Source organism: Somniosus microcephalus, chromosome 15, assembly GCF_052327205.1.
Source record: "Somniosus microcephalus isolate GS21.2 chromosome 15, FLI_Smic_1.0, whole genome shotgun sequence".
NCBI lineage: Eukaryota > Metazoa > Chordata > Chondrichthyes > Squaliformes > Somniosidae > Somniosus > Somniosus microcephalus.
The window spans coordinates 13,287,298-13,313,341 of NC_141001.1; the positions used below are offsets into that span (position 1 = coordinate 13,287,298).

Sequence of the window (26,044 nt, forward strand, 5' to 3'; positions counted from 1 at the left end):
TGGCTGACAAAAAGGATGACGACGTCACACCTGGGCGACTGTCAAAGATCCTAACTGACGCGAAAGAAGTGTTCCAGCAAGGATTTGGAACACTAAAAGGCATGACAGTGACGATTAAAATTGAAGAAAACGCAAGCCCAAAATTATGCGATCCACCCAGCCGTCGAAGCAGAACTGGAGAGTCTGGAACATTCAGGTGTACTGTCCAAGGTAGACTGGAGCGAGTGGGCTACACCCATCGTCCCTGTGATGAAAAAGTCACTGAGCAGCACGCCTGGGGAACCAAGGAAGGTTCGCATCTGTGGGGACTTTAAGGTAACAGTGAACCCGATCCTTCACACCGTACAATATCCACTTCCGTGGATTGAAGATATTTTCGCCTCGCTATCTGGAGGGAAACGCTTCACTAAGATTGATCTGGCCCAGGCGTATCTGCAAATGGAGGTAGAAGAAGCATCAAAAAAATACCTCACAATCAACACCCATAAAGGTCTCTACCAATACAACCGCTGGTATTCGGGGTAGCATCAGCTCCGGCTATTTGGCAGAGGGCAATGGAACAAGTCCTGCAAGGGATCCCAGGGACCCAGTGTTATTTGGACGACATCCTGGTCACGGGCGAAAATGACAGTGATCACCTTGCCAACCTGGAGCAGGTGCTCACTAGATTGCAGGAATATGGGCTCCGAGCTAACCGCCCCAAATGCGAGTTTTTTAGAAAACAGATCTTGTATTGTGGCCACGTTATCGATAAAGTGGGGTTACATAAGTCCCCAGAGAAGATTGAGGCAGTAGTCAAGGCTCCAGCACCGGAAAATGTGTCACAACTGAGGTCGTTCCTCAGGCTGGTAAACTACTACCATAAGTTCTTGCCAAATTTGTCTACAATACTACACCCACTGAACACCCTACTGCAAATTGGGGTGTCATGGAAGTGGAGTGACGAATGTAGGTGAGCTTTCCAGAAGAGCAAAACACTAATCACATCGAAAGAGGTATTGGCCCACTACAACCCGGCATTACCAATTTGGTTGGCATGTGATGCGTCACCCTACGGCATTGGAGCGGTGCTGTCGCACAAATTCTCAGCCGAGCGTAACTACGCCCAGATTGACAGGGAGGCCCTCAGCCTAGTGTGGGGAGTGAAAAAGTTCAATCACTATCTGCACGGGCAGAAATTCACCTTGCTGACTGATCACCAGCCTCTTGTCTCCATTTTTAATCTGAAGAAGGGCGTTCCGGTGATGACTGTGCAATGACTACAAAGATGGTCACTTTTTCTAGGGGAGCACCACTATGAGATTGAATATAAAGGGCACAAAACAGCATGGAAATGCTGATGGGCTATCACGCCTGCCATTGCCTACTGCGGAGGAAGCACCAGCAGTGGATCCTGTCAAAATATTCCATTCGACTATAGTTGAATACCTACCGGTAACTAACGCTTGTATCGAAAAGGAAACCCAAAATGACCCGACACTGTCTCGGGTATATGATTTGACGGTGAAGGTGAAGGGATGGCCAGCACATGGCGACTCACTGTTGCCAGCATTCTCGACAAGGAGAGAACAGCTGTCAGTGTGCCGGGGGACCTTGATGTGTGGATCCCGAGTGGTAATTCCACCCAAGTTAAGGGATAGAGTGCTCAATGAGCTTCATGAGGGTCATCTGGGAGGGGTAAAAATGAAAAGCCTAGCCAGGGCTTATGTGTGGTGGCCGGGAATCGATAAACAAATCGAGGACCTGACCAAGAGCTGCTCAGGATGCCAGAAAGTCCAAAATGCACCACCACAGGCCCCTCTACACCCATGGGAGTGGCCCTCATCTCCATGGCAACGGGTGCATATTGATTTTGCTGGTCCATTCATGGACTCAATGTTTTTAATAGCTGTGGATGCGCACTCGAAATGGCCTGAGGTCATCAAAATGTCCTCCACCACCACGGAGAAAACTATTGCAGTCCTACGGACCATTTTTGCCAGAAATGGCTTGCCAGAACAGATTTGCTCCGACAACGGACCACAGTTTGTGTCCGAAGAGTTCCGGAGGTTCTTGAAAAAGAATGGGGTAAGGCATTACACATCCACCCCGTATCATCCAGCCACAAATGGATTAGCTGAGAGGTTCGTACAAACCTTTAAGAAGGCAATAAAGGCTATGTACAATGACAACATTCCGCTGCAGCACAAGGTGGACAATTTTCTGTTCGCCTACCGGAATGCGACACATGCAGTCACCAACCAGGCCCCAGCCATGATGTTCTTTAACCGAAGGTTAAGATCTCGCCTGGATTTGCTCAGACCAAACGTACGAAGAGATGTTGAGAGTAAGCAATTCCAGCACATCCATGAGAAGCCAACAAGGAGCTTCAATGTAGGGCAACCAGTCTTGGCCCGCGACTACCGAACAGAAAAATGGCAGCCAGGAACGATATGCACACGGCAGGGCCCACTAATGTACACAGTGGACGTTGGGGAGAGCATCGTGAGATGCCATGCTGACCAGATCCTAGAGTCACAGGAACAAGTCAACCCCATGCCTCGCCCATACGTACCTGGTGATGAACCCGATGTACAGGTCGCATCTACCCCAGAAACAGTAGCATCGGAAGCTGATGAACCAACCGACGACAGGGGGCCAGAATCGCCTCCGCACCAAGAGCAAGACACTCGGGAAAGGCGCTATCCAGAAAGGATCAGGAAGCCTCCCCAAAGACTGAATATATAAATAGACTATTTTCAGCTAATGTTGCATGTTAAAAGTGTTAATTGTAATTAGTTTGATATTTAATTGTTAAATGAGTGTTATGGTACTGTTAATCTAAAAGGGGAGGAATTGTAATGTATATACCTTTAAGGGGGGAACTATCTTTTACAGCTCATGTATACTGCAGTACCGGCAGTGACCACACCTGTATATAGCCCTGAGTAGTAATCTGTACAGATCAGTTCCCGTGTGAGCCATGTTGAGTAAACACCTGTTGTACCGTTCTCCTGCAGTCTGTGTCTTATTATACACAGACACAACACCCCAAATAAAAAATACTTAAGATAATTGGGCTGCTTTTAGCTCTTGCCAGGAAGCCAGCAGGAGCAGACAGCGATTCTGCACAGGAGTCTTCATTGGAGGCCCAGAAGATTTTAACAGCTGCGACTCATTTGAATGTCACTGGTCAGCTTCCTGGCCATTTCCTCACTTGCTTCCCAACAGGTTCACCTGCTGAAATCCAGTGGGAGCCTCAACTGCTGACAAAACCAGAGGCAATAATCACAGATTGGCAGGAACAGAGCTGTAAATAGAGCTGGTCAATCTTAACTGCACCATTCCAAGCAATCGGGGACAGTTAAAATTGGCCACTGTCTCAGCCGTATCTTGCTTTGTGCCAACTAGCTCTTCTAGCTGTTCTTCTGTCCCAAATCACAGTCTTTTTACTTCCAGTAAATAATACACAACGTTACTTCAGACTCAAAAGATTTTCTTCCCAACGGTTCTCTCAGGCTGAGAATTTTGCCCAGACTGACTGCAAACTGTCTGATATTTCTCACAGACGTTTCTCCCAAACTGTGCACTCCCTCTCTAATGTTTCTCTAGCAAACAGTGCTCAGTCACTAGTTTTTCTCTTAGACTTGATTATCTGGCTAATGTTTCGCTCAGACTGCACTCTTCCTCTCCTTGTTATTTCCCAGACTCTGTGCTCTCTCCCTGTTTCCCAGACTCTGTGCTCTCTCCCTGTTTCCCAGACTCTGTGCTCTCTCCCTGTTTCCCAGACTCTGTGCTCTCTCCCTGTTTCCCAGACTCTGTGTTCTCTCCCTGTTTCCCAGACTCTGTGCTCTCTCCCTGTTTCCCAGACTCTGTGCTCTCTCCCTCTTGTTTCCCAGACTCTGTGCTCTCTCCCTGTTTCCCAGACTCTGTGCTCTCTCCCTGTTGTTTCCCAGACTCTGTGCTCTCTCCCTGTTTCCCAGACTCTGTGCTCTCTCCCTGTTTCCCAGACTCTGTGCTCTCTCCCTGTTGTTTCCCAGACTCTGTGCTCTCTCCCTGTTTCCCAGACTCTGTGCTCTCTCCCTCTTGTTTCCTAGACTCTGTGCTCTCTCCCTGTTTCCCAGACTCTGTGCTCTCTCCCTGTTATTTCCCAGTCTCTGTGCTCTCTCCCTGTTTCCCAGACTCTGTGCTCTCTCCCTGTTATTTCCCAGACTCTGTGCTCTCTCCCTGTTTCCCAGACTCTGTGCTCTCTCCCTGTTTCCCAGACTCTGTGCTCTCGCCCTGTTTCCCAGACTCTGTGCTCTCTCCCTGTTTCCCAGACTCTGTGCTCTCTCCCTGTTTCCCAGACTCTGTGCTCTCTCCCTGTTTCCCAGACTCTGTGCTCTCTCCCTGTTTCCCAGACTCTGTGCTCTCTCCCTGTTGTTTCCCAGACTCTGTGCTCTCTCCCTGTTTCCCAGACTCTGTGCTCTCTCCCTCTTGTTTCCTAGACTCTGTGCTCTCTCCCTGTTTCCCAGACTCTGTGCTCTCTCCCTGTTATTTCCCAGTCTCTGTGCTCTCTCCCTGTTTCCCAGACTCTGTGCTCTCTCCCTGTTATTTCCCAGACTCTGTGCTCTCTCCCTGTTTCCCAGACTCTGTGCTCTCTCCCTGTTTCCCAGACTCTGTGCTCTCGCCCTGTTTCCCAGACTCTGTGCTCTCTCCCTGTTTCCCAGACTCTGTGCTCTCTCCCTGTTTCCCAGACTCTGTGCTCTCTCCCTGTTTCCCAGACTCTGTGCTCTCTCCCTGTTTCCCAGACTCTGAGCTCTCTCCCTGTTTCCCAGACTCTGTGTTCTCTCCCTGTTTCCCAGACTCTGTGCTCTCTCCCTGTTTCCCAGACTCTGTGCTCTCTCCCTCTTGTTTCCCAGACTCTGTGCTCTCTCCCTGTTTCCCAGACTCTGTGCTCTCTCCCTGTTGTTTCCCAGACTCTGTGCTCTCTCCCTGTTGTTTCCCAGACTCTGTGCTCTCTCCCTGTTTCCCAGACTCTGTGCTCTCTCCCTGTTTCCCAGACCCTGTGCTCTCTCCCTCTTGTTTCCCAGACTCTGTGCTCTCTCCCTGTTTTCCAGACTCTGTGCTCTCTCCCTGTTTCCCAGACTCTGTGCTCTTGCCCTGTTTCCCAGACTCTGTGCTCTCTCCCTGTTTCCCAGACTCTGTGCTCTCTCCCTGTTTCCCAGACTCTGTGCTCTCTCCCTGTTTCCCAGACTCTGTGCTCTCTCCCTGTTGTTTCCCAGACTCTGTGCTCTCTCCCTATTTTCCAGACTCTGTGCTCTCTCCCTGTTTCCCAGACTCTGTGCTCTCTCCCTGTTGTTTCCCAGACTCTGTGCTCTCTCCCTATTTTCCAGACTCTGTGCTCTCTCCCTGTTTTCCAGACTCTGTGCTCTCTCCCTGTTTCCCAGACTCTGTGCTCTTGCCCTGTTTCCCAGACTCTGTGCTCTCTCCCTGTTTCCCAGACTCTGTGCTCTCTCCCTGTTTCCCAGACTCTGTGCTCTCTCCCTGTTTCCCAGACTCTGTGCTCTCTCCCTGTTGTTTCCCAGACTCTGTGCTCTCTCCCTATTTCCCAGACTCTGTGCTCTCTCCCTGTTTCCCAGACTCTGTGCTCTCTCCCTGTTATTTCCCAGACTCTGTGCTCTCTCCCTGTTTCCCAGACTCTGTGCTCTCTCCCTGTTTCCCAGACTCTCTGCTCTCTCCCTGTTTCCCAGACTCTGTGCTCTCTCCCTGTTTCCCAGACTCTGTGCTGGCTCCCTCTTGTTTCCCAGACTCTGTGCTCTCTCCGTTTCCCAGACTCTGTGCTCTCTGTTTCCCAGATAAGTGCTCTCTCCCTCGTTTCCCAGACTCTGTGCTCTCTCCCTCATTTCCCAGACTCTGTGCTCTCTCCCTCGTTTCCCAGACTCTGTGCTCTCTCCCTTTTATTTTCTGCAGACTGTGCTCATTTCATGATGTTCTTCCCTGCCTCAACACTCTCTCCCTGATAACAACAGAAAATGCTGGAAAAACTCAGCAAGTCAGGCAACATACGTGGAGAGAGAAATAGAATCAACGTTTCTGGTCGAAACCCTTCGTCAAGACTTCTCCCTGATGTTTCTCTCAGACTCGGTGCTCTGTATCTCATGTTTCTCGTAATAGTTAACTCTTTCTATCTCATGTTTCAGCCAAATTATGCCTCACTCCATGATGTTTGTCTTGGCCTGTGCTTATCTTTCTCTCAGACTCTCACTCTCATGTTTCTCTATACGTACATAGAATACGTCATACAGCGTCCTCCACAGTAAGTCATCGACACTTTTTGTTCAGATCGACATCCATGGTGGTTGATATAGGTTGTGGTTTGTGTAATGCTACAGGACTTTGGAATACCTGCAAATGTGAACATAATTGAGCTCATTAAATTCAGTGAGTTCGATTCAAATTCCAGAATTATTGCATACTTTAAAGATGACAGTAAGACGAGGGGAGAATTTTATATTCAAAATATTGCCTGATTTTGCACTGTAAATGAAAAACTTTAAAAACAATGGGCCAGAAATTCCAGGCCAGAAGCGTGAGTACGGTCGGGTTACTCACGCATCTGGCCGTTGGAAATGCCGGCGTTCAGCAGGAACAGTGCATGCGGGGAACGCCGGCATTTCCAGACCCGAGGTCTATTCACAGCGCGTGCGACTGCACAGGCAGCGCTTGCGCAGTGAACTTTGTAGATTTCACTGATGGATTCAGTGAGGGTAAGTCCCTAGAACTTGCACTTAAAAAAAGCAAGTGTAAAGTTGTTCATTGGCTGGGGAAGGAGATATATTTTATGGAGGAGCTTATGAAATGCAATATTTAGGTTTGGGAAAGGGAGGGAAGTTATTTTAAGAAATTTTAACTAAGTTTTAAACTTTAATTTTTTTTTTTTTTTTAAACGGGTTTTCAGAACGGTAGGTAGAAGGAGCAATTGTGGCTGTGTGAATGGAATGTGAGAATGAGTTATGTATGTATGTCCACATATATTCCTTTACGTATATGTATGTATGTTTTATATTCCTTTACTAATGTGTATGAATGTATATTTTTAATTATGATTTTCCAATAAGTTACTTTCTCTGGAAGTCATAATTAAATAATACATTCATACACATAAGTAAAGGAATATATACATAACATGCAAAGGAATATATACAGACATACACACTTTCAGAAGCTCCACGATAAGAAATATCTTCCTCCGCAGCCTCTGGAGCAACTGTACCCATGCTTTTTTCATGTGTAAGTTGTAATGACTGGACCTCACTGAAAGCATTAATGAAAGCGGCGAATTATACTGCGCACGCGCTGCCTGTGCAGTCGCACGCGTTCTGCCTCTGAACCCCTTCGTTCAGAGGACAGGAAATGCCGGTTTTCCCCACATGCACTGTGCATGCTGAAAACCGGCATTTCATCCGGCCAGATGCGTAAGTACCCCGACCGTACTAGCGCATTTGGAAGGGAATTACTGGGCCAACATTTTACATGTCAATAAAATAAAAAATTTAACAATTGCACAACTTGCCCCCTCGCATCTGCGACTGAGGGTCCAAGGAGGTGCATTGCGCAAGAGGTCATCATCGTACGTATCCTCACACTGTTCCCTTTGGGGAACTGTATGAAGTGGTGGAAGGATTTATGGCCGTGATTAACGCTCATTCCGTGACCGTAACCATCTTTGAACCAGCCATTAGGGTGGTTAGTCCTATGGCGGGCGGGTTTTACGGGCTCCCACAACCCATCTGAGGGGGGGGGGGCCACCAACACCCATGGACGCAAGCATCCCGCTGGATGTCCACCCAGAATTTAAAGTTGGAGCTCCGACTCCACTTGCCGGGACTGTCTGGAGTGGGGTTCAAAACCCTACTCCTTCTGGCCCAGCGGCGGGGATGCTTACTGCTACGCAAAAGGCCCACTCCGCACAAAAGGTGACACCCATACGTTTCCTGCGCCTTTTCCCTCCCCGTGACTGGAGCCCTATGCTGCCATTTCACGTTGCTAATTGGGTTGGGCCTTTGTCATAGTGGTAGGATCCCCGCCGCTGGGCCAGATCAGGGTAGGGTTTCGAACCCCGCTCCAGACAGTCCCGGCAAGTGGAGTCGGAGCTCCGGCTCTAAATTCTGGGTTGACATCCAGTGGGATATTTGCGTCCGTGGGTGTGGGTGGCCCCCCCTCCTTGTATAGCTTGTGGGAGCCCGTAAAACCCTCCCGCCATAGGACTAACCGCCCTAATGGCTGGTTCAAAGATGGTTACGGTCACGGAATGAGCGTTAATCATGGCCATAAATCCTTCCACCACTTCATACAGTTCCCCAAAGGGAACAGTGTGAAGACACGTATGACGACGACATTGCTAAATAAATAAATGGAATTAAAAAAATTCTTTTAGGGCTTTTAAAAGTCTTTAAATTGCTTTAATTCTCTTTAAAACTACTTCAGATTACTCAAAATAATGTAAACATTTAAAAAAGTTTATGAAAGTTACCAAAATCTTCAAAAAACTTCCAAAAACCTATTTAAACTGCTGCTTTGAATGTAAAAATGGTTAGTAGCTTGACAGAAACATTGGGGGCGTGTCCAGTGAAACTGAGACGTCAAGGGGCGTGTCTCACTTGCACTGCACGCTCCTGACTTCGCGCTGGCTGCACTCCTGGGCGGCGTGACGTCATACGCTGCCCGGGATTCTTCTTCTGGAAACACCAATTCCAGGCGTCCCTGGAGCTGATCGGCAGTAGCGCGGGGTAAGTGTAAATACGGGGCTTGCACGCGCTGCAAGCCCCGTTCTGGAATTTCTGGGCCATAATATCAAACTAGATTTTGCAAAGTGCTTTTTTTTTTAACCTGCAGAGAGGCACAGAAGATCAGGGGGTAGATTTTCCCGAACCTGTCTGGAAGAAAGCGGGACTTCCCCTTTCGGGTTTTTGACCCGCCTACTTCGACGTCTGGCCAATCTGTGCGATTTTCCCTTGATTGACCTTGTTGAGCCCGCCCAACGGGCTCAGCAGGCCAATTAAGGGCCACCCGGCAACAGGTGACGTCACAGACTGCAACAGGGTTAGTGGCTTTGGATCAGCCTGAGTGTCTGTGGGAACCCAGGAAAGCATGCTGACAGCTGGGTGTTTAATTGGTTATGATGATCTCTATCTTTATGCTTGTTAAAAGGTTTATTCTAAGGACATTGTCATCAAGGATTTGAAGTTTGAAAACAAGAAATTCCTGTGTAGACTACAGCTGATTCATAGAATCATAGAAATTTACAGCACGGAGGGGCCATTTCAGGCCATCATGTCCATGCCGGCCGACAAAGAGCTCTCCAGCCTAATCCCACTTCCCAGCTCTTGGTCCGTAGCCTTGTAGGTTACGGCACTTCAAGTGCATATCCAAGCGCTTCTTAAATGTGGTGAGGGTTTCTGCCTCTACCACCCTTTCAGGCAGTGAATTCCAGACCCCCACCCCCCTCTGGATGAAGAAATTTCCCTTCAAATCCCCTCGAAATCTCCCCAACAATTAATTTAAATCTATGCCCCCTGGTTGTTGACCCCTCTACCAACGACATAGGTAGAAAGAAGGATGAGGTCCTGCAGGCAGATTTTAGGGAGCTAAGAAAGAGATTAAAAAGCAGGACCTCAAAGGCAGTCATTTCCGGATTACTCCTGGTGCCACGCGCTAGTGAGTATAGAAATAGGAGGATAGAACAGATGAATGCGTGGCTGGAGAGATGGTGCAGGAGGGAGGGCTTTGGATTCCTGAGGCTTTGGAACCATTTCTGGGGGAGGTGGGACCTGTACAAGCCAGATGGGTTGCACCTCAACAGAACCAGGACCAATATCCTTGTGGTGGGGTTTGCTAGTGCTGTTGGGGAGGGTTTAAATTAGCTTGGCAGGGCGATGGGAACCGGAGAGTAGATTCAGAAAGGAGAGAAGCAAAACTGGAAATGGAAGGCAGAAAATTAGTAAGCAAGTTTGGAAGGCAGAGGAAACAAAGGCTAAATAATAGACAAGGGAGTCTGGCAGTGCTAAATGGCATATACTTCAATACAAGGAGTCTAGGGAATAAAGCAGATGAGCTGAGGGCACAGATAGACACGTGGGAGTATGATATTATAGCTATTCCTGAAACATGGCTGAAAGAAGGGCAGGAATGGGAACTCAGTTTTCAGACGAGATAGAGAGGGGGATAAAAAAGGAGGGGGGTCGCAATATTGATTAAAGAAACAATTACAGTTGTGAGGGGGGATGATATCTTAGAAGGATCATCAAATGAGGCCATATGGGTTGAACTGAAAAACAAACAAGAGGCAATCACACTGCTGGGAGTGTACTATAGACCCCCAAATAGTCAGAGGGAGATACAAGAGCAAATATGGAGGCACATTTCTTCAGATGTGTTAAAATAGGGCAGTAATAGTAGGGGATTTCAACTTCCCTAATATTAACAGTGAAAAAATTAGTGTGAAAGGTATAGGGGGAGCAGAATTCTTAAAATGCATTCAGGAGAATTTTTTTAGCCAGCACTTGCATGCCCAACAAGAGAGGGGGCGGTTCTGGACCTAGTCTTAGGGAATGAAGCTGGGCAGGTGGAAAGGGTATCAGTGGGAGAGCATATTGGTGGTAGTGATCATAATTCAGTTAGATTTAGGGTAGTTATAGAAAAGGAGAAGGACAGACCAGGAATAAAAGTTCTCAATTGGGGAAAAGCTCATTTACTAAGCTGAGATGGGAAAAAAGTGGACTGGAGACAGAAACTTGAAGGTAAATCAGTGTCAGAGCAGTGGGAGGCATTCAAGGAGGAGATAGTGAGGGTTCAGAGCAAGTATGTTCCCTTAAAGAAAAAGGGTGAGACTAACAAATCTAGAGCTCCCTGGATGTCAAGGGGCATACAGGGTAGGATAAAGAAAAAAAGGGAAGCTTATAACAGATACCGAGGGCTCAGTACTGCAGAAATCCTAGAGGAGTATAGAAAGTGCAGGAGTGGAATTAAAAAGGAAATTAGGAAAGCAAAGAGAGGGCATGAAAAATCATTGGCGAGTAAAATCAAGGAAAACCCAAAGATCTTTTATAAATACATTAAAAGCAAGAGGATAACTAAAGTAAGAGTAGGGCCTGTTAGGGACCATAAAGGTAACCTGTGTGTGGAGGCGGAAGACATGGGTATGGTTCTTAATGAATAATTTGCATCTGTTTTCACAAAAGAGAGGGACACTGTAGACATTGCGATCAGGGAGGAGGAGTGTGAAATATTGGATGAAATAAACATCGTGAAAGAGGAAGTATTAAGGGGTTTAGCATCTTTGAAAGTGTTTAAATCCCCAGGACCGGATGAAATGTATCCCAGACTCTTAAGAGAAGTAAGAGAGGAAATAGCAGAGGCTTTAACCGTCATTTCCAATCCTTTCTGGCTACAGGTGTGGTGCCGAAGGACTAGAGGACTGCTAACGTGGTACCATTGTTTAAAAAGGGAGAAAGGGATAGACCGAATAATTACAGGCCGGTCAGCCTAACCTCGGTGGTGGGAAAAGAGCTGATTGGTGAGTAGCTGGGGAGTGTTTTTTGTTAAGTTTTAAGTTTATTTCTGCTGGGTTAGTTCTTAGTCTATTAACTAGAGGCATGGCAGGGCAGCTCAGTCCTGTGAAGTGCACATCCTGTGCCATGTGGGAAGTCCTGGATGCTCCGTGTAGCCTGGACGACTACATGTGCGGGAAGTGTCATCAGCTACAGCAACTCGAGCTCTAGGTTTCGGAATTGAAGCGGCGGCTGGAGTCACTGCGGAGCATCCGCGAGGCTGAGAGTTACGTGGATAGCACATTTCTAGAGGTGGTCACCCCGCAGCTTAAGAGTATGCAGGCAGAGAGGGAATGGGTGACCGCCAGACAGAAGAGGAGGACCAGGCAGGTAGTGCAGGCATCCCCAGAGTGCATCACGCTCTCCAACCAGTATTCTGTTCTGAGTACTGGTGAGGGTGATGGTTCCTCTGGGGAGTGCAGCCAGAGTCAAGTCCACGGCACCACGGATGGCTCAGCTGCACAGGGGGGGAGGAAAAAGAGTGGAAGAGCAATAGTGGTGGGGGAGCAGACAGGCGTTTCTGTGGCCATACACGTGACTCTAAGATGGTATGTTGCCTCCCTGGTGCCAGAGTCAAGGATGTCATTGAGTGGCTGCAGGACACTCTGAGGGGGGAGGGTGAACAGCTAGAGGTCATTATCCATATCGGTACCAACAACATAGGCAGAAAGAGGAATGAGGTCCTGCAGGCAGAGTTTATACGTGGCTGGAGAGATGGTGCAGGAGGGAGGGCCTTAGATTCCTGAGGCATTGGGACCATTTCTGGGGAAGGTGGGACCTATACAAGCTGGACGGGTTACACCTCAACAGAGCAGGGACCAATATTCTCACAGGGAAGTTTGCTAGTACTGCTGGGGAGGGTTTAAACTAACTTGGCAGGGGGATGGGCACCAGCATATAGGAGTAGAAAAGAGGAATAAGGTGCATAAAAGAGTGAGTGTATTGGATAGTACTAGAGAAGAAAGTAGTGCTAGAGGCAGAAGTAGTACCACATTAGATAGCAGCAGACTAAGACTACGAAAAATTCAAAAATGAGTTTAGAATGCATGTACGTAAACGCACAAAGTGTGGTGAATAAGGTTGGTGAGCTACAAGCACAATTAGCTGTGTCGCAATATGATTTTATGGCAATAATGGAAATGTGGCTCAGAAACGGTGAGGACTGGGCACTTAATATTCAAGGGTACAAGGTGTTCAGAAAAGATAGGGAAGGAAAAAAGTAAGGTGGGGTGGCGGTGCTGATTAGGGAAGACATTGTTGTGTTGGAAAGGGAGGATGTTCTTGAGGGGGCAAGGACAGAATCCATTTGGTTAGAATTGAGGAGCAAAAAGGGCATCATCATGCTATTGGGGGTATTCTACAGGCCTCCAAATAGTGAGAGGGAGGTAGAGGAGCAAATCTGCAGGGAAATCGCAGAGATATGCAAGAGCTATAGAGTGATGATATTGGGGGACTTTAATTACTCAACTATCGATTGGGATAATGCTAGGGTAAAGGGAAAGGAGGGGGAGGAATTTCTGAAATGTGTTCAGGAGAATTTCCTTGACCAATATGTTCTTGGCCCAACTAGGAAGGAGGCATTTCTGGATCTGGTGCTCGGGAATGAGGTGGGCCAGGCCGACCAAGTGTCTGTGGGAGAACACTTGGGTACGAGTGATCATCGTATCATAAGATTTAGATTAGCAATGGAGAGGAGCAAGGAACAATCTAGAGTGGAACTTCTAAACTGGAATAGGGCTAACTTCAACGGGATGCAAAAGGATCTAGCCAGGGTAAAATGGAACCAAAGACTGACAGGAAAAACTGTAACGGAACAATGGGCGATCTTTAAGGAGGAGATGTTCCAAGTACAGGCTAGGTACATTCCAACAAGAGGGAAGGGTAAGGGAACCAAAGCAGGGTCTCCTTGGATGACGAGGGAGATAGAGAAGATGATGAAACAAAAAAAGAGGGTGTATGATGCATGTCAGGTGAATTCTTCAATGGAGAACCAGACCAAATACAATAAGTTGAGAGGGGAAGTGAAGATGAAAATAAGATTGGCAAAGAGAGAATATGAGAGTAGAATGGCGGTTAACATAAAAGGGAAGCCAAAAATCTTCTACTGGCATGTAAACAGTAAGCGGGTAGTAAGAGGCGAGAAAGGGCCTATTAGAGACAAAGAAGGTGATATATGCTTAGAGGCACAGGGCAAGGCTAGCATACTCAATGAGTACTTTGTATCGGTGTTTACTAAGGAGGTGGATGTTGACAAAATATCGGTGAAGTGGAGAAGGTAGAAGCAATGGAAGGAGTGAAAACTGATAGACAGGATGTACAAGAAAGGCTGGGTATGCTTAGAGTGGACAAGTCGCCTGGTCTAGATGGCTTGCATCCCAGGTTACTAAGGGAATTGGGGGAAGAGATAACGGAAGGGCTTGCCATAATTTTCCAATCTTCCCTAGATGCTGGGAGGTGCCTGAGGATTTGAAAGTGGCAAATGTAACACCATTGTTCAAGAATCCAGGATGATTTGGACATGTTGGGTGATTGGGCAGAAACATGGCAGATGCAATATAACGTGGATAAATGTGAGGTTATCCACTTTGGTGGCAAAAACAGGAAGGCAGATTATTATCTAAATGGCAATAGATTCGGAGAAGAGGAAGTGCAACGAGACCTGGGTGTCCTTGTGCACCAGTCGCTGAAGGTAAGCATGCAGGTGCAGCAGGCGGTTAAGAAGGCAAATGGTATGTTGGCCTTCGTAGCGAGAGGGTTTGAGTACAGGAACAAGGACGTCTTGCTGCAGTTGTACAGGGCCTTGGTGAGACCACATCTTGAGTATTGTGTGCAGTTTTGATCGCCTTATCTGAGGAAGGATGTTCTTGCCATGGAAGAAGTTCAGTGAAGATTCACCAGGCTGATACCTGGGATGGCAGGAATGACGTATGAGGAGAGATTGGGTCGATTAGGCTTGTACTCGCTGGAGTTTAGAAGAATGAGAGGTGATCTCATTGAAACTTACAAAATTCTGACAGGACTGGACAGACTAGAAGCAGGAAGGATGTTCCCGATGGTTGGGGAGTCCAGAACCAGGGGACACAGTCTAAGGATAAAGGGTAGGCCATTTAGGACAGAAATGAGGAGGAATTTCTTCACCCAGTGAGTGGTGAACCTGTGGAACTCTCTACCACAGAAGGCAGTGGAGGCCAGTTCATTAAATATATTCAAGCAGGAGTTGGATATATTTCTTCAGGCTAAAGGGATCAAGGGGTATGGGGAGAAAGCACGGACCGGGTACTGAATTTGGATGATCAGCTATGATCGCATTGAATGGCGGAGCAGGCTCAAGGGGCCGAATGGCCTACTCCTGCTCCTATCTTCTATGTTTCTATGTTTCTATGAAAGGGTGTAAGGACAATCCTAGTAATTATAGGCTGGTCAGTTTAACATCAGTGGTGGGTAAAGTTTTAGAAACAATAATCAAGGAAAAAATTAACGGGCCCTTGTAGAGGTTTAAGCTAATTAAGGAGAGCCAACATGGATTTGTAAAAGGCAGATCGTGTTTTACTAACCTAATTGAATTTTTTGATGAAGTAACATAGAGGATTGATGAAGGGAATGCAATGGATGTTGTCTACATGGATTTTCGGAAGACGTTTGACGAAGTGCCACATAGAAGGCTGGTTAACCAAATTGAGGCTCATGGAATAGGTGGGTCGGTAGCAGCTTGGATAAGGAATTGGCTTAAGGATAGAAAACAGCGAGTTGTAGTAAATGGCTGTTTTTCAGAGTGGATGTTGGTAGACAGTGGTGTTCCCCAAGGGTCAGTGCTGGGGCCACTGCTTTTTTAGATATATATAAATGACTTGGATATTGGAATATAGAGTAGAATTTCTAAATTTGTCGATCACACCAAACTTGGGGGTGTGGCAAACAGTGAAGATGATACCAATCGACTACAACAGGACATAGAAAGGCTAGCAGAGTGGACAGACAAGTGCCAGATGGAATTTAATACAGAGAAGTGTGAGATGATGCATTTCGGCAGAAGGAACAGGGAGAAGTAATATACACTTAATGGCACAGTTTTAAAGAGTGTGCTGGGACAGAGGGACCTGGGAGTTAATGTGCATCGGTCACTGAAGGTGACAGGACATATTGAGAAAATGGTTAACAAAGCATATGGGACCTTGGGCTTCATAATGGAGGTATTGAGTACAAAAGTAGAGAAGTTATGCTGAACCTTTATAAAGCACTGGTTAGGCTACAACTGGAGTATTGCGTCCAGTTATGGTCACCACACTTTAGGAAGGATGTGAAGGCCCTTCAGAGGGTGCAGAGGAGATTTACCAGAATGGTTCCGGGGATGGGGGATCTTAGCTACAAGGGCAGGTTGGAGAAGCTGGATTTGTTTTCATTAGAGCAAAGGAGGTTGAGGGATGATTTGATAGAGGTGTACAAGATTATGATGGGTTTGGATAGGCTAGACGGGGAAAGGCTGTTCCCACTAGTTGATGGACTAGCCGACACAGATTTAAGGTTTTGGGCAAGAGATATAGGGGGGATGTGAGGAAAAACTTTTTTACGCAGCGAGTGGTGATGACCTGGAATTCGCTGCCGACGGAAGTGGTGGAAGCAGAGACACTCAGGCCTAGAAATTCGGTGGCGCCCCAAACCTGGGCGCTGGAATTACCGCTGTGAACGGAGCCACTTGCGCCATCCCGATATTAAGTTTCAGCGCCCCAAACAGAAGCGCGGCGCTGCTCGAGGCGCCACGCGTCCCTCTTGGGGCGCTGAAACTGAATATCGCAGCACAACGTGCCGCAGCGCCACACGCTGCGGCACGGCACGCTGCATTACTGCAGGCCTTCCTCCCCTTCTTAAAGGGGAGGGGCCTGCACCAGCGCGATCCGAGATCGTGAGTGCCGGCAAAAGAGCCCGGCACCGAGAAGTGCCGGGCACTTGGGACACAGCCGGCGCTGCCCGGGGTGGGGGGGGTGCTCAGGAGGCCGGGGACGGCGGTGCGAGGAGGTGCTGGCAGGCGGCCAGCAAAAAAAATGGCCGCCCCGCACCTCCACTTTAATTAGCGCCACTACAGCCGCAGGTAGGCCCCCCTAACCCTGTCGCAGATTGCGACCGGCGTTACAGCGGGGGGCGCAGCCAAATATCGCGATCGGGGCGGTAGCGGGGCGCTGCGCACACCGATGACGTCATCAGTGGCGGCGCAACGCTACAGGGTAACGCCGCCATTAGCGCCCCGCTAAATATCGCGGGAGGCGTGGCCAGTGGCGCTAAAGCCACTGAGTGCCCTCTTTAGGCGCTAACTGGTGGCGCAGCCCACTGAATATCTAGGCCTCAATCTTTTCAAGGGGAGACTGGATAGGCACTTGAGGGAAATAAACTTGCAGGGCTATGGGGATAGAGCGGGGGAATGGGACTGACTAGGTTGCTCTACAGAGAGTCAGCATGGACTCGATGGGCTGAATGGCCTCCTTCTGTGCCGTTATGACTCTATGACTACAAGTGCTTGACTAATCTACTGGAATTTTTTGAGGATGTAACTGGTAAAATAGATAAGGGAGAACCAGTGGATGTGGTGTATTTGGATTTTCAAAAGGCTTTCGATAAGGTCCCGCATAAGAGATTAGCGTGTAAAATGAAGGCACATGGGATTGGGGGCAAGGTATTGACTGGATAGAGAACTGGTTGGCAGACAGAAAGCAAAGAGTTGGAATAAACGGCTCTTTTTCCGAGTGGCAGGCAGTGACTAGTGGGGTACCGCAGGGATCGGTGCTTGGGCCCCAGCTATTCACAATATATATTAATGATCTGGACGAGGGAACTAGATGTAATATCTCCAAGTTTGCAGACGACACAAAGCTGGGTGGGCGTGTGTGCTGTGAGGAGGATGCCGAGAAACTCCAGTATGATTTGGACAGGTTGGGTGATTGGGCAGAAGCATGGCAGATGCAATATAACGTGGATAAATGCGAGGTTATCCACTTTGGTGTCAAAAACAGGAAGGCAGATTATTATCTAAATGGCAATAGATTCGGAGAAGGGGAAGTGCTTGTGCACCAGTCACTGAAAGTAAGCATTCAGGTGCAGCAGGCGGTTAAGAAGGCAAATGGTATGTTGGCCTTCGTAGCGAGAGGGTTTGAGTACAGGAACAAGGATGTCTTGCTGCAGTTGTACAGGGCCTTGGTGAGGCCACATCTCGAGTATTGTGTGCAGTTTTGGTCGCCTTATCTGAAGAAGGATGTTCTTGCCATGGAAGGAGTGCAGAGAAGATTCACCAGACTGATACCTGGGATGGCAGGAATGACGTTTGAGAAGAGATTGGGTCGATTGGGCTTGTACTCGCTGGAGTTTAGAAGAATGAGAGGGGATCTCATCGAAACTTATAAAATTCTAACAGGACTAAACAGACTAGATGCTGGAAGGATGTTCCCGATGGTCAGGGAGTCCAGAACCAGGGGTCACAGTCTAAGGATAAGGGGTAAGCAATTTAGGACAGAGATGAGGAGGAATTTCTTCACCCAGAAAGTGGTGAACCTGTGGAATTCTCTGCCAAAGAAGGCTGTAGAGGCCAATTCATTAAATATATTCAAGAAGGAGTTGGATATATTTCTTAAAGCTAAAGGGATCAAGGGATATGGAGAGAAGGCAGGAACAGGGTACTGAATTTGGATGATCAGCTATGATCTCATTGAATGGCGGAGCAGGCTCGAGAGGCCGAATGGCCTACTCCTGCTCCTATCTTCTATGTTTCTATGATAAGGTCGTTAAGAAGGCATATGAGATACATGCCTTTATTAGCCGAGGCATAGAATATAAGGGCAGGGAGGTTATGAACTGTATAAAACACTAGTTAGGCTGCAGCTAGAGTACTGCGTGCAGTTCTGGTCACCACATTACAGGAAGGATGTGATTGCACTAGAGAGGGTACAGAGGAGATTTACGAGGATGTTGCTTGGGCTGGGGAATTTTAGCTGTGAGGAAAGATTGGATAGGCTGGGCTTGTTCTCTTTGGAACAGGGGAGGCGGAGGGGAGACCTAATTGAGGTGTATTGAGGGGCCCAGATAAAGTGGATAGGAAGGACCTGTTTCCTTTAGCAAAAGGGTCAATAACCAGGGGGCATAGATTTAAAGTAATTGGTAGGAGGTTTAGAGGAGAGTTGAGGAGAATTTTTTTCACCCAGAGGATGGTGGGGGTCTGGAACTCACTGACTGAAAGGGTGGTAGAGGCAGAAAACCTCATCACACTTAAAAAGTACTTGGATGTACACCTGAAGTGCCGTAACCTACAAGGCTACGGACCAAGTGCTGGAAAGCGGGATTAGGCTGGATAGCTCTTTGTCGGCCAGCACGGACAAGATGGGCTGAATGGCCTCCTTCTGCGCTGTAAATTTCTATGATTCTATGAATACGCCAGGTATAGTCTCACCAGGGCCCTATACAAGTGTAGTGCTGTAATAAGGCCTTTAAAGCATAAACATGAATGTACTGACATTTACAGCACACACTTTGTTTAAAGTGGATACTATAATCTAATGGACCCATCAATCAGGAGATCAGCAATGACAGCATCCATTAAAGGAAGCAGTTGTTTGGACCTTGATTCTAATTGTACCATATTTGGAATTTCAGTTGTACCACTTTATGAGCCTTTATTGTTAAATCAAGCTAGGTATTTATATGGTTGTTGTTGTATTAATAATTCCCAGGCTATACCTTTTTCACCCTTTATTCATGAACTGTCTGCTGTGCGATTGTCACTTCCTGAAATAGATCAGCACCAGGTCAGCTATAATTTAGTTAAAGGAAAACCTCTTCTACAAAAGTTTTGCCTGTAAATGTCAGTCCTGATAATTGGAAGTCATAGAGAGACAAAAGGCTTTATATAAATATTGGATTTAAATGGGCCCTGATACTTGCTTAGTTGTGGCCAATAATATAAAAACAAATTTACATTTTCAGGATAGCCCAAATCACTTTACAGCCAATTTTAAAGTGTATTCATTATTGTTTTAGAGGTAAACATGGCAGCCAGAGTGGGAGTGGGGCGGAGAATTAAAATGACAGGCGACCGGGAGTTCGGGGTCTCGCTTGCAGACTGAACGGAGGTGTTCCGCAAAGCGGTCACCCAGTCTGCGTTTGGTCTCCACTCTGACCTCGGACTCCTACACTGTTCCAATGAAGCTCAACGTAAGCTTGAGGAACAGCATCTTTTAGATCCAGATGGTGAGACGGATCACGTTCTTCCAACCCCACCACCTTTACACCTGCACCACGTTCTCCCTCTCCTCCTCCTAGACCTGGTTGATTTCTCGGAAAGCTCGGTGCGTGTGTGGCAAGTGACATCATTGGACTGGATGAAATCCGGAAGTCACGACACTGTCACTATTCACTTCATACCCAATAAACCTGTTAACAATCCCTGACCCACACACAATGCCCCATCTGTGGCGGGGAGGGAAGGTCAGGAACTTGTTGGAGGGAGGTCAGGCACCTTGGTGGGGAGGGGGGGAGGAGCTTGGGCAGGGGAGGTAAGGAACCCTGGTGAGGGGGGAGGAGCTTGGGCAGGGGAGGTAAGGAACCCTGGTGAGGGGGAGGAGCTTGGGCAAGGGAGGTCAGGAACCCCGGTGAGGGGGGAGGAGCTTGGGCAGGGGAGGCCAGGAACCCCGGTGAGGGGGGAGGAGCTTGGGCAGGGGAGGTCAGGAACCCCGGTGAGGGGGGAGGAGCTTGGGCAGGGGAGGTCAGGAACCCCGGTGAGGGGGGAGGAGCTTGGGCAGGGGAGGTCAGGAACCCCGGTGAGGGGAGAGGGGGGAGGCGGGGGGAGGTCAGGAACCCCGGTGAAGGGGGAGGAGCTTGGGCAGGGGAGAAGGTCAGGAACCCCGGTGAGGGGAGAGGGGGGAGGCGGGGGGAGGAGCTTGGGCAGGGGAGAAGGTCAGGAACCCCGGTGAGGGGGGAGGCGGGAGGAGGAGCTTGGGCAGGGGAGAAGGTCAGGAACCCCGGTGAGGGGGGAGGCGGGGGGAGGAGCTTGGGCAGGGGAGAAGGTCAGGAACCCCGGTGAGGGGGGAGGAGCTTGGGCAGGGGGAGAAGGTCAGGAACCCCGGTGAGGGGGGAGGCGGGGGGAGGAGCTTGGGCAGGGGAGAAGGTCAGGAACCCCGGTGAGGGGGGGAGGCGGGGGGAGGAGCTTGGACAGGGGAGAAGTTCAGGAACCCCGGTGAGGGGGGAGGCAGGGGGAGGAGCTTGGGCAGGGGAGACGGTCAGGAACCCCGGTGAGGTGGGGCGGGGGGGGGAGAAACTTGGGCAGGGAAGAAGGTCAGGAACCCGGGGAGGAAGAAAGTCTGGAACGTGGGCAGGGAGAGAAGGTCAGGAACTTGGGTGGGGAGGTCAGAAACTTGGGGGGGAGGAGGTTAGGCACTTTGGGGAGGGCAGGTCAGAAACTTGGGGGGAGAAGGTCAGGAACTTGGGCGGGGGGGAGGTCAGGAACTTGTGGGGGAAAGGTCAGGGTCAGGAACCTGGGGGAGGGAAAAGGTTAGAAACTCAGGGGGGTGGGTGGGGCTGGGAGGAAGGTTAGGAATTTGTTTGGGGGGTGGGAGAAGGTCTTAACCCACGAGGGTAAGCCCTGTCTGTTCTATGTTCCTGGGACTAGGGACAGGGTCACTGGCAAGTCTTGGAAACTAAGCAGAGCCAGGCCTGGTTAGTACCTGGAGGGGTGACCATCAGGGAAGACCAGGTGCAGAAGGTCACGGAAGGAGCCCCGAGGAGGGGCGGTTGGTGAGAAGGTCACGGAAGGAGCCCCGAGGAGGGGCGGTTGGTGAGAAGGTCACGGAAGGAGCCCCGGGAGGGGCGGCTGGTGAGCAGGCCCGGGCGTTGGGCTGAAGATTGTCGGACAGGAGGAATGGTGGAAATGGAATGGCGGCGCGCACAGACGCAGTGGCTTTGCTTCTCCCAGGACGGTGCTATTTACGTTTAATGTTAATGTTATTTGTACTAGACTCATGGGAGCTTGCAAGATCACATTTCGTTGTTCATGTACTTGTGCATTGTACAATGACAATAAAGTTGAATTATTATTATTATTATGTGTGTTCTGTTCTGTCTGGAGCCTGGCAGCCAGAATGGCTCGAATTACACTTTGCATTCTAATTGATTACTTAGGCATGCAGGATCTAATTACACATTCCAGAGAAACTGCTGGGTGTGTCTTGTCATCCCAGGAAACCAGTCAGAAATCAGGTCTCATCCTCCAAGGTGACCAATCAGAAATCTGGTGTTGGAAATAAAACACGACCATAATTCAGAGCCGCAAAGAGGTTTCATAATTGTTTAAATATGCTACTTACATGTCTGACAACAGCCATCTGAGTCCATGTGTATTGTTCCCTGTCACAGAGAGTAAACCATTAGAAATGAAGTTATTTGAAAGCATAAATCTAACAAAACCTCTGGTCATTTCATTTTACAGAAAAGATTTTGTTCTTTTTATTCAAAGAAATGAATATATAATCGTTTTGCACTCACAGGCTCACAGTTATCATGATCCAGAGAGGGGCACCATTGATTATAGATGTTTGGAACAAAGTGAGACCCTATTTTCTCACATTTGTATTTAGTGCAGTTGTTCTTTGAATCTGATATTATAGCTCCAGGCTGTGCAATAATAGGAAAGAAAAAGTTTTAAATGACAAAGAAATACATAAAAAATTTGGAGCTTTGGGCTCCAACAGTGCATCGATCTTTACTACAACAACAACAATATGCACTGAATATCAAAGGGGGTGATTTATCTTTCCCTTCATATAAGAAACTCTAATACTGTGATCTCATCCCAAACTGTAAAATCATGAATTGTTCTAATAATCAAAGCCACAATTACTAATGTACTATGAAAAATTACACAAACTTTCCACAGTATAATAAGTACCTTTCATCCTGGCCATTACATGCGAAATGCCTATTGATATTGAATAAATGCCAAGCTGCAGGTTAATTTATTTACCCTATCCACTTAACATACATGTGTTATAGTAATTGTATTATACACTCCATCAGTCCATATTGCATCTGTGCTTGATGACATGTCACATAATAAAAAGGATTTTAAAAGCCTGAACTAATCCTTCAATATAACAAATGTAGAAAAGGGATATTGTAATTTGGTAAAGTCTACATTGTGCACCAAGACTAGTAAAATAGGTGTGAATCTGGATGTTTAGAAGGATGATTGACTTTATTAAATACGTTCTCTAATTTTACTCAGGGTTTGACACTTCTGTCGGGGCGGGGGGGAAATCATATCAGGTTGAGATAGGTCGGAGGCATTTGCAGTTTACTCCAAATGACTTCATTGGTGGGCCCAGAATTTCTTCCCCAAAATCACCATAAGAATGTTGTTATATGAGCAGACAGGGGCAAAAATTTGGTTTTGCATAGGATTTAGGTGTGGGTGCATAAAAAACTCACTCACAAATGGGCAGGCATATTATGATATCGTGCAAATAAAGGAAATACATCAAATGGCATATTTCCCAACATGTATGCCCTAGCAATGCTGGGCACAAGGGACTCCTGGCCACCCACGCCATTTATACTGCAACTGGGGTACCTCCTCAATTTGGGGGGAGCGCCATAGGAGCTTGCTGTGGCACTTTGCTGCAGGATAAATGGAGCAGCTGTGCCACTCACTGAATTTCCAAAATAAAGGGCCTTTTTTAAATAGGCTGGTTTCACTTTTTGATTGATTGCAGAAGAGAAATCTCCAAATCTTTACTGTTTCTTTCTTAAGGCCATGTTGCATTTTTGATTCAAATGGTGCAAGTTGTTCTTTTTTATAATTCAGTTCCTTTGGTTAAATCTTCACTTTTTGTGGAACAAAGCTACTTGACAATTACAAACACATTTCTTTATTATGAGTTAGGATATGGTTCAAGGATGAATCCACAAAATATTTCAAGTAGTCTCTTTAAACAACAGAATGATTGAATGTCACATGCAAAAGTAACCCCTCAATGCTTTAAATAGATGCCAATCATTATGGTGATTGACTTCTGAAATGTAATATGCATACCTGAAAGATTATTGGTTGCTTATTTGGCATCTCAATTATACAGTCAACCTGGGTACAATTTCCACAACATTGTCCTTTCACCTCCTTATACTCAAAGCCCTGTGGGGAAACATATAGAACATTGATGATTACTCTCCTTTCACCAACTATGTAAGATTATCATGGATTAGTTGGTTTTTAGAATACTTGCTTTACTATCTTATAATCATCAGTATCTTATGATCATCAGTAATGGATTTATAATTGTGTGTAAGAATTAAATATAAAAGTCTGTAATCATCAACTGTATGCAATGGTAACCTGAATTATATATGACAGGCAACCCTTTTGCTTATAATTAAAAGTCTGTGAATAAGCTGTAACCAGACAACCTGGGTGAGAAGGAGGATTGCTATAGTCGAATAGTGAGGCTGTGGGTGAAGGTTGGATATTAGCCAGCAGTAAGGATGAGACAGAGTGCAGCTAGCCTGGGAACAGTTAGCTGCAGCTTCCACTGTTTTGGAATGTTATACTATCCGCAGTGAATTATAAAAACAAAGGCCAACAGCAAGGGCCGTATCTGAACCGATGGAGACATATTCCGTTTCCATTGCCATAACTACCCCAGACATGAGTCTTGGTGGTCATAAGACTAGAACCTACATAAACCAGGGTGCTGTGAGCATATAGGCCGCAATTTTGCTAACCTTGGCGGGTCTGTGGCGGGCAATGTTGGTGGCGGGTCCCGACCCTGCTGCTGTCTCTGTCCTGGCCTTTGAAATGAATTTTCCTTGATTGAGCTTGTTATGCCCGCCCAGCTTGTTTTCTGGCCAATTAGAGAATGCGGGTCTGGTGACGTCATTTGATGATGCGTCATCAGTCAGTTTCCTTAAAGGGACCATGGCCAACTTTATTTTGACATTTGTGCTGTCAGTGTTCTACAGCATTGAGGTGTTGCAAACACTGACAAGCACTGCACAGACGTGCAGGGCTGCACCCAGCATGCAGGGAGGTCCTCTTTCTTTCCCATAGGCAGAAGAGACCTCCCCAGGAGATCAACACAGCCTGTTTGCACATTGCAGAGGAGGGTACAAGCAGGGATGTGGTCAGGAGGACCTGAGTGCACGTCGTAATCATTTCAATGATCTCAGTAGATCATGAAACATTAGTACAAAGCTACACTCAACCTCATCCTGCTGTGCCTTTCATCACATCCCCTACTCCTGCATATCCTTACTCACATCAACTTACCTTGCACCTCCACCCATCCCTCCCTATCTACATTATCACATCTCCATCTCACTAGCCACCCCTCACACTCACCCTCATCCTAGTGCAATCACACCAGCTAACAACACACAAGGGTAGTGTAGTGTATGTACCTTTAAGAGCGAACTACTTTTACAGCTCCTGTATACTGTAGTATCGGCAGTGACCACACCTGTATATAAGCCTTGAGCATGCCTCTGTACCCCCAGTCTTGAGACTACCCTGCTCCAGTAAATACCTGTTGATTGTTAAGTTACAGCATCCGTGTAGTTATTGAAAAACATCATACTCTCAGAATCACGGATCTAACAGTGGCGACGAGTGTCGATTCGAATCTACCTGCAACTCTGCATTTCCCTTCGAGGATTTGCTCCGGGAGGGCGGTGGAAGCAAGTCGAGGCCAGAAGCACGGGCGTCGACCACGAGCAACTGCCCAGTCGTCCGGCAGAGAGTGAACATCGCAGGGGAGGCTGTGGAGAGCCGGGCTTGGTTCCCCAGCCACGACAATCAGCAACAGACTGACGACAGGTACAGCGCAGACCCTTCCCGGACAGCAGCGGCTGGAGCCGACCGACGGCAGAGAAAAAGCCGAGCAGCGTCGACGGGGTAAGATAGAGGGTGAAGCGCACAGGGCGCAGCCGGGAGTTGAAAACCGAGCGGCGTCGAGAAAAAACAAAACGGAGAGAGGGTAAAGCAGCAGCCGGGTTCAGGACCGAGCGGCGGAAACGGGAAAGGCGCACAAAAAAAAACCGCGCAGAGCACAGCCAGGGCTCAAGGGCTGAAGAGTGTCCGCGGGGAGAAGAAGGGAGAGCGCGGGAGATGCCATTGAGCTGCGGAGAAGAAGGAAGAGCGCGGGAGACGCCATTTTTAGAAGCCGCAGCGGAGAAGAAGGGCGAGCGCGGGAAGAAAGGAAAGCGCGGGAGACGCCATTTTGTGCCAGCGGAGAAGAAGGGAAAGCGCGGGAGACGGAATTTTTGGACAGTTAAATCACACCCAGGGATGCCGAAGAGTGGCAGTATCTCTACGTTCGACAATGAAGTCGAAGATTGGGCGACATATGTGGAACGTATTGAGGTGTACTGCAGGGCGAATGAAGTGCCAGATGCTAGGAAAGCACTGGTTTTGTTAAATTCCATGGGTGCAAAACTTATGGGTTACTGCGAAA

The 26,044-nt window shown here is 47.8% G+C and overlaps 1 protein-coding gene across 1 annotated transcript in view; it reads right to left on the reverse strand.

The window, feature by feature from the left end:
- The window catches only part of LOC147106550 (intestinal mucin-like protein), a 65,578-nt gene that overhangs the window by 6,957 nt on the left and 32,577 nt on the right, over window positions 1–26,044 (reverse strand). Inside the window, exons 9-12 of the mRNA XM_086007501.1 lie at window positions 23,632–23,730; window positions 22,086–22,214; window positions 21,908–21,947; window positions 6,249–6,366 (exon numbers count right to left, since the gene is read on the reverse strand). Of these exons, the coding sequence (XP_085863627.1) occupies window positions 6,249–6,366; window positions 21,908–21,947; window positions 22,086–22,214; window positions 23,632–23,730 (386 nt within the window). The remainder of the gene's footprint in view (window positions 1–6,248; window positions 6,367–21,907; window positions 21,948–22,085; window positions 22,215–23,631; window positions 23,731–26,044) is intronic.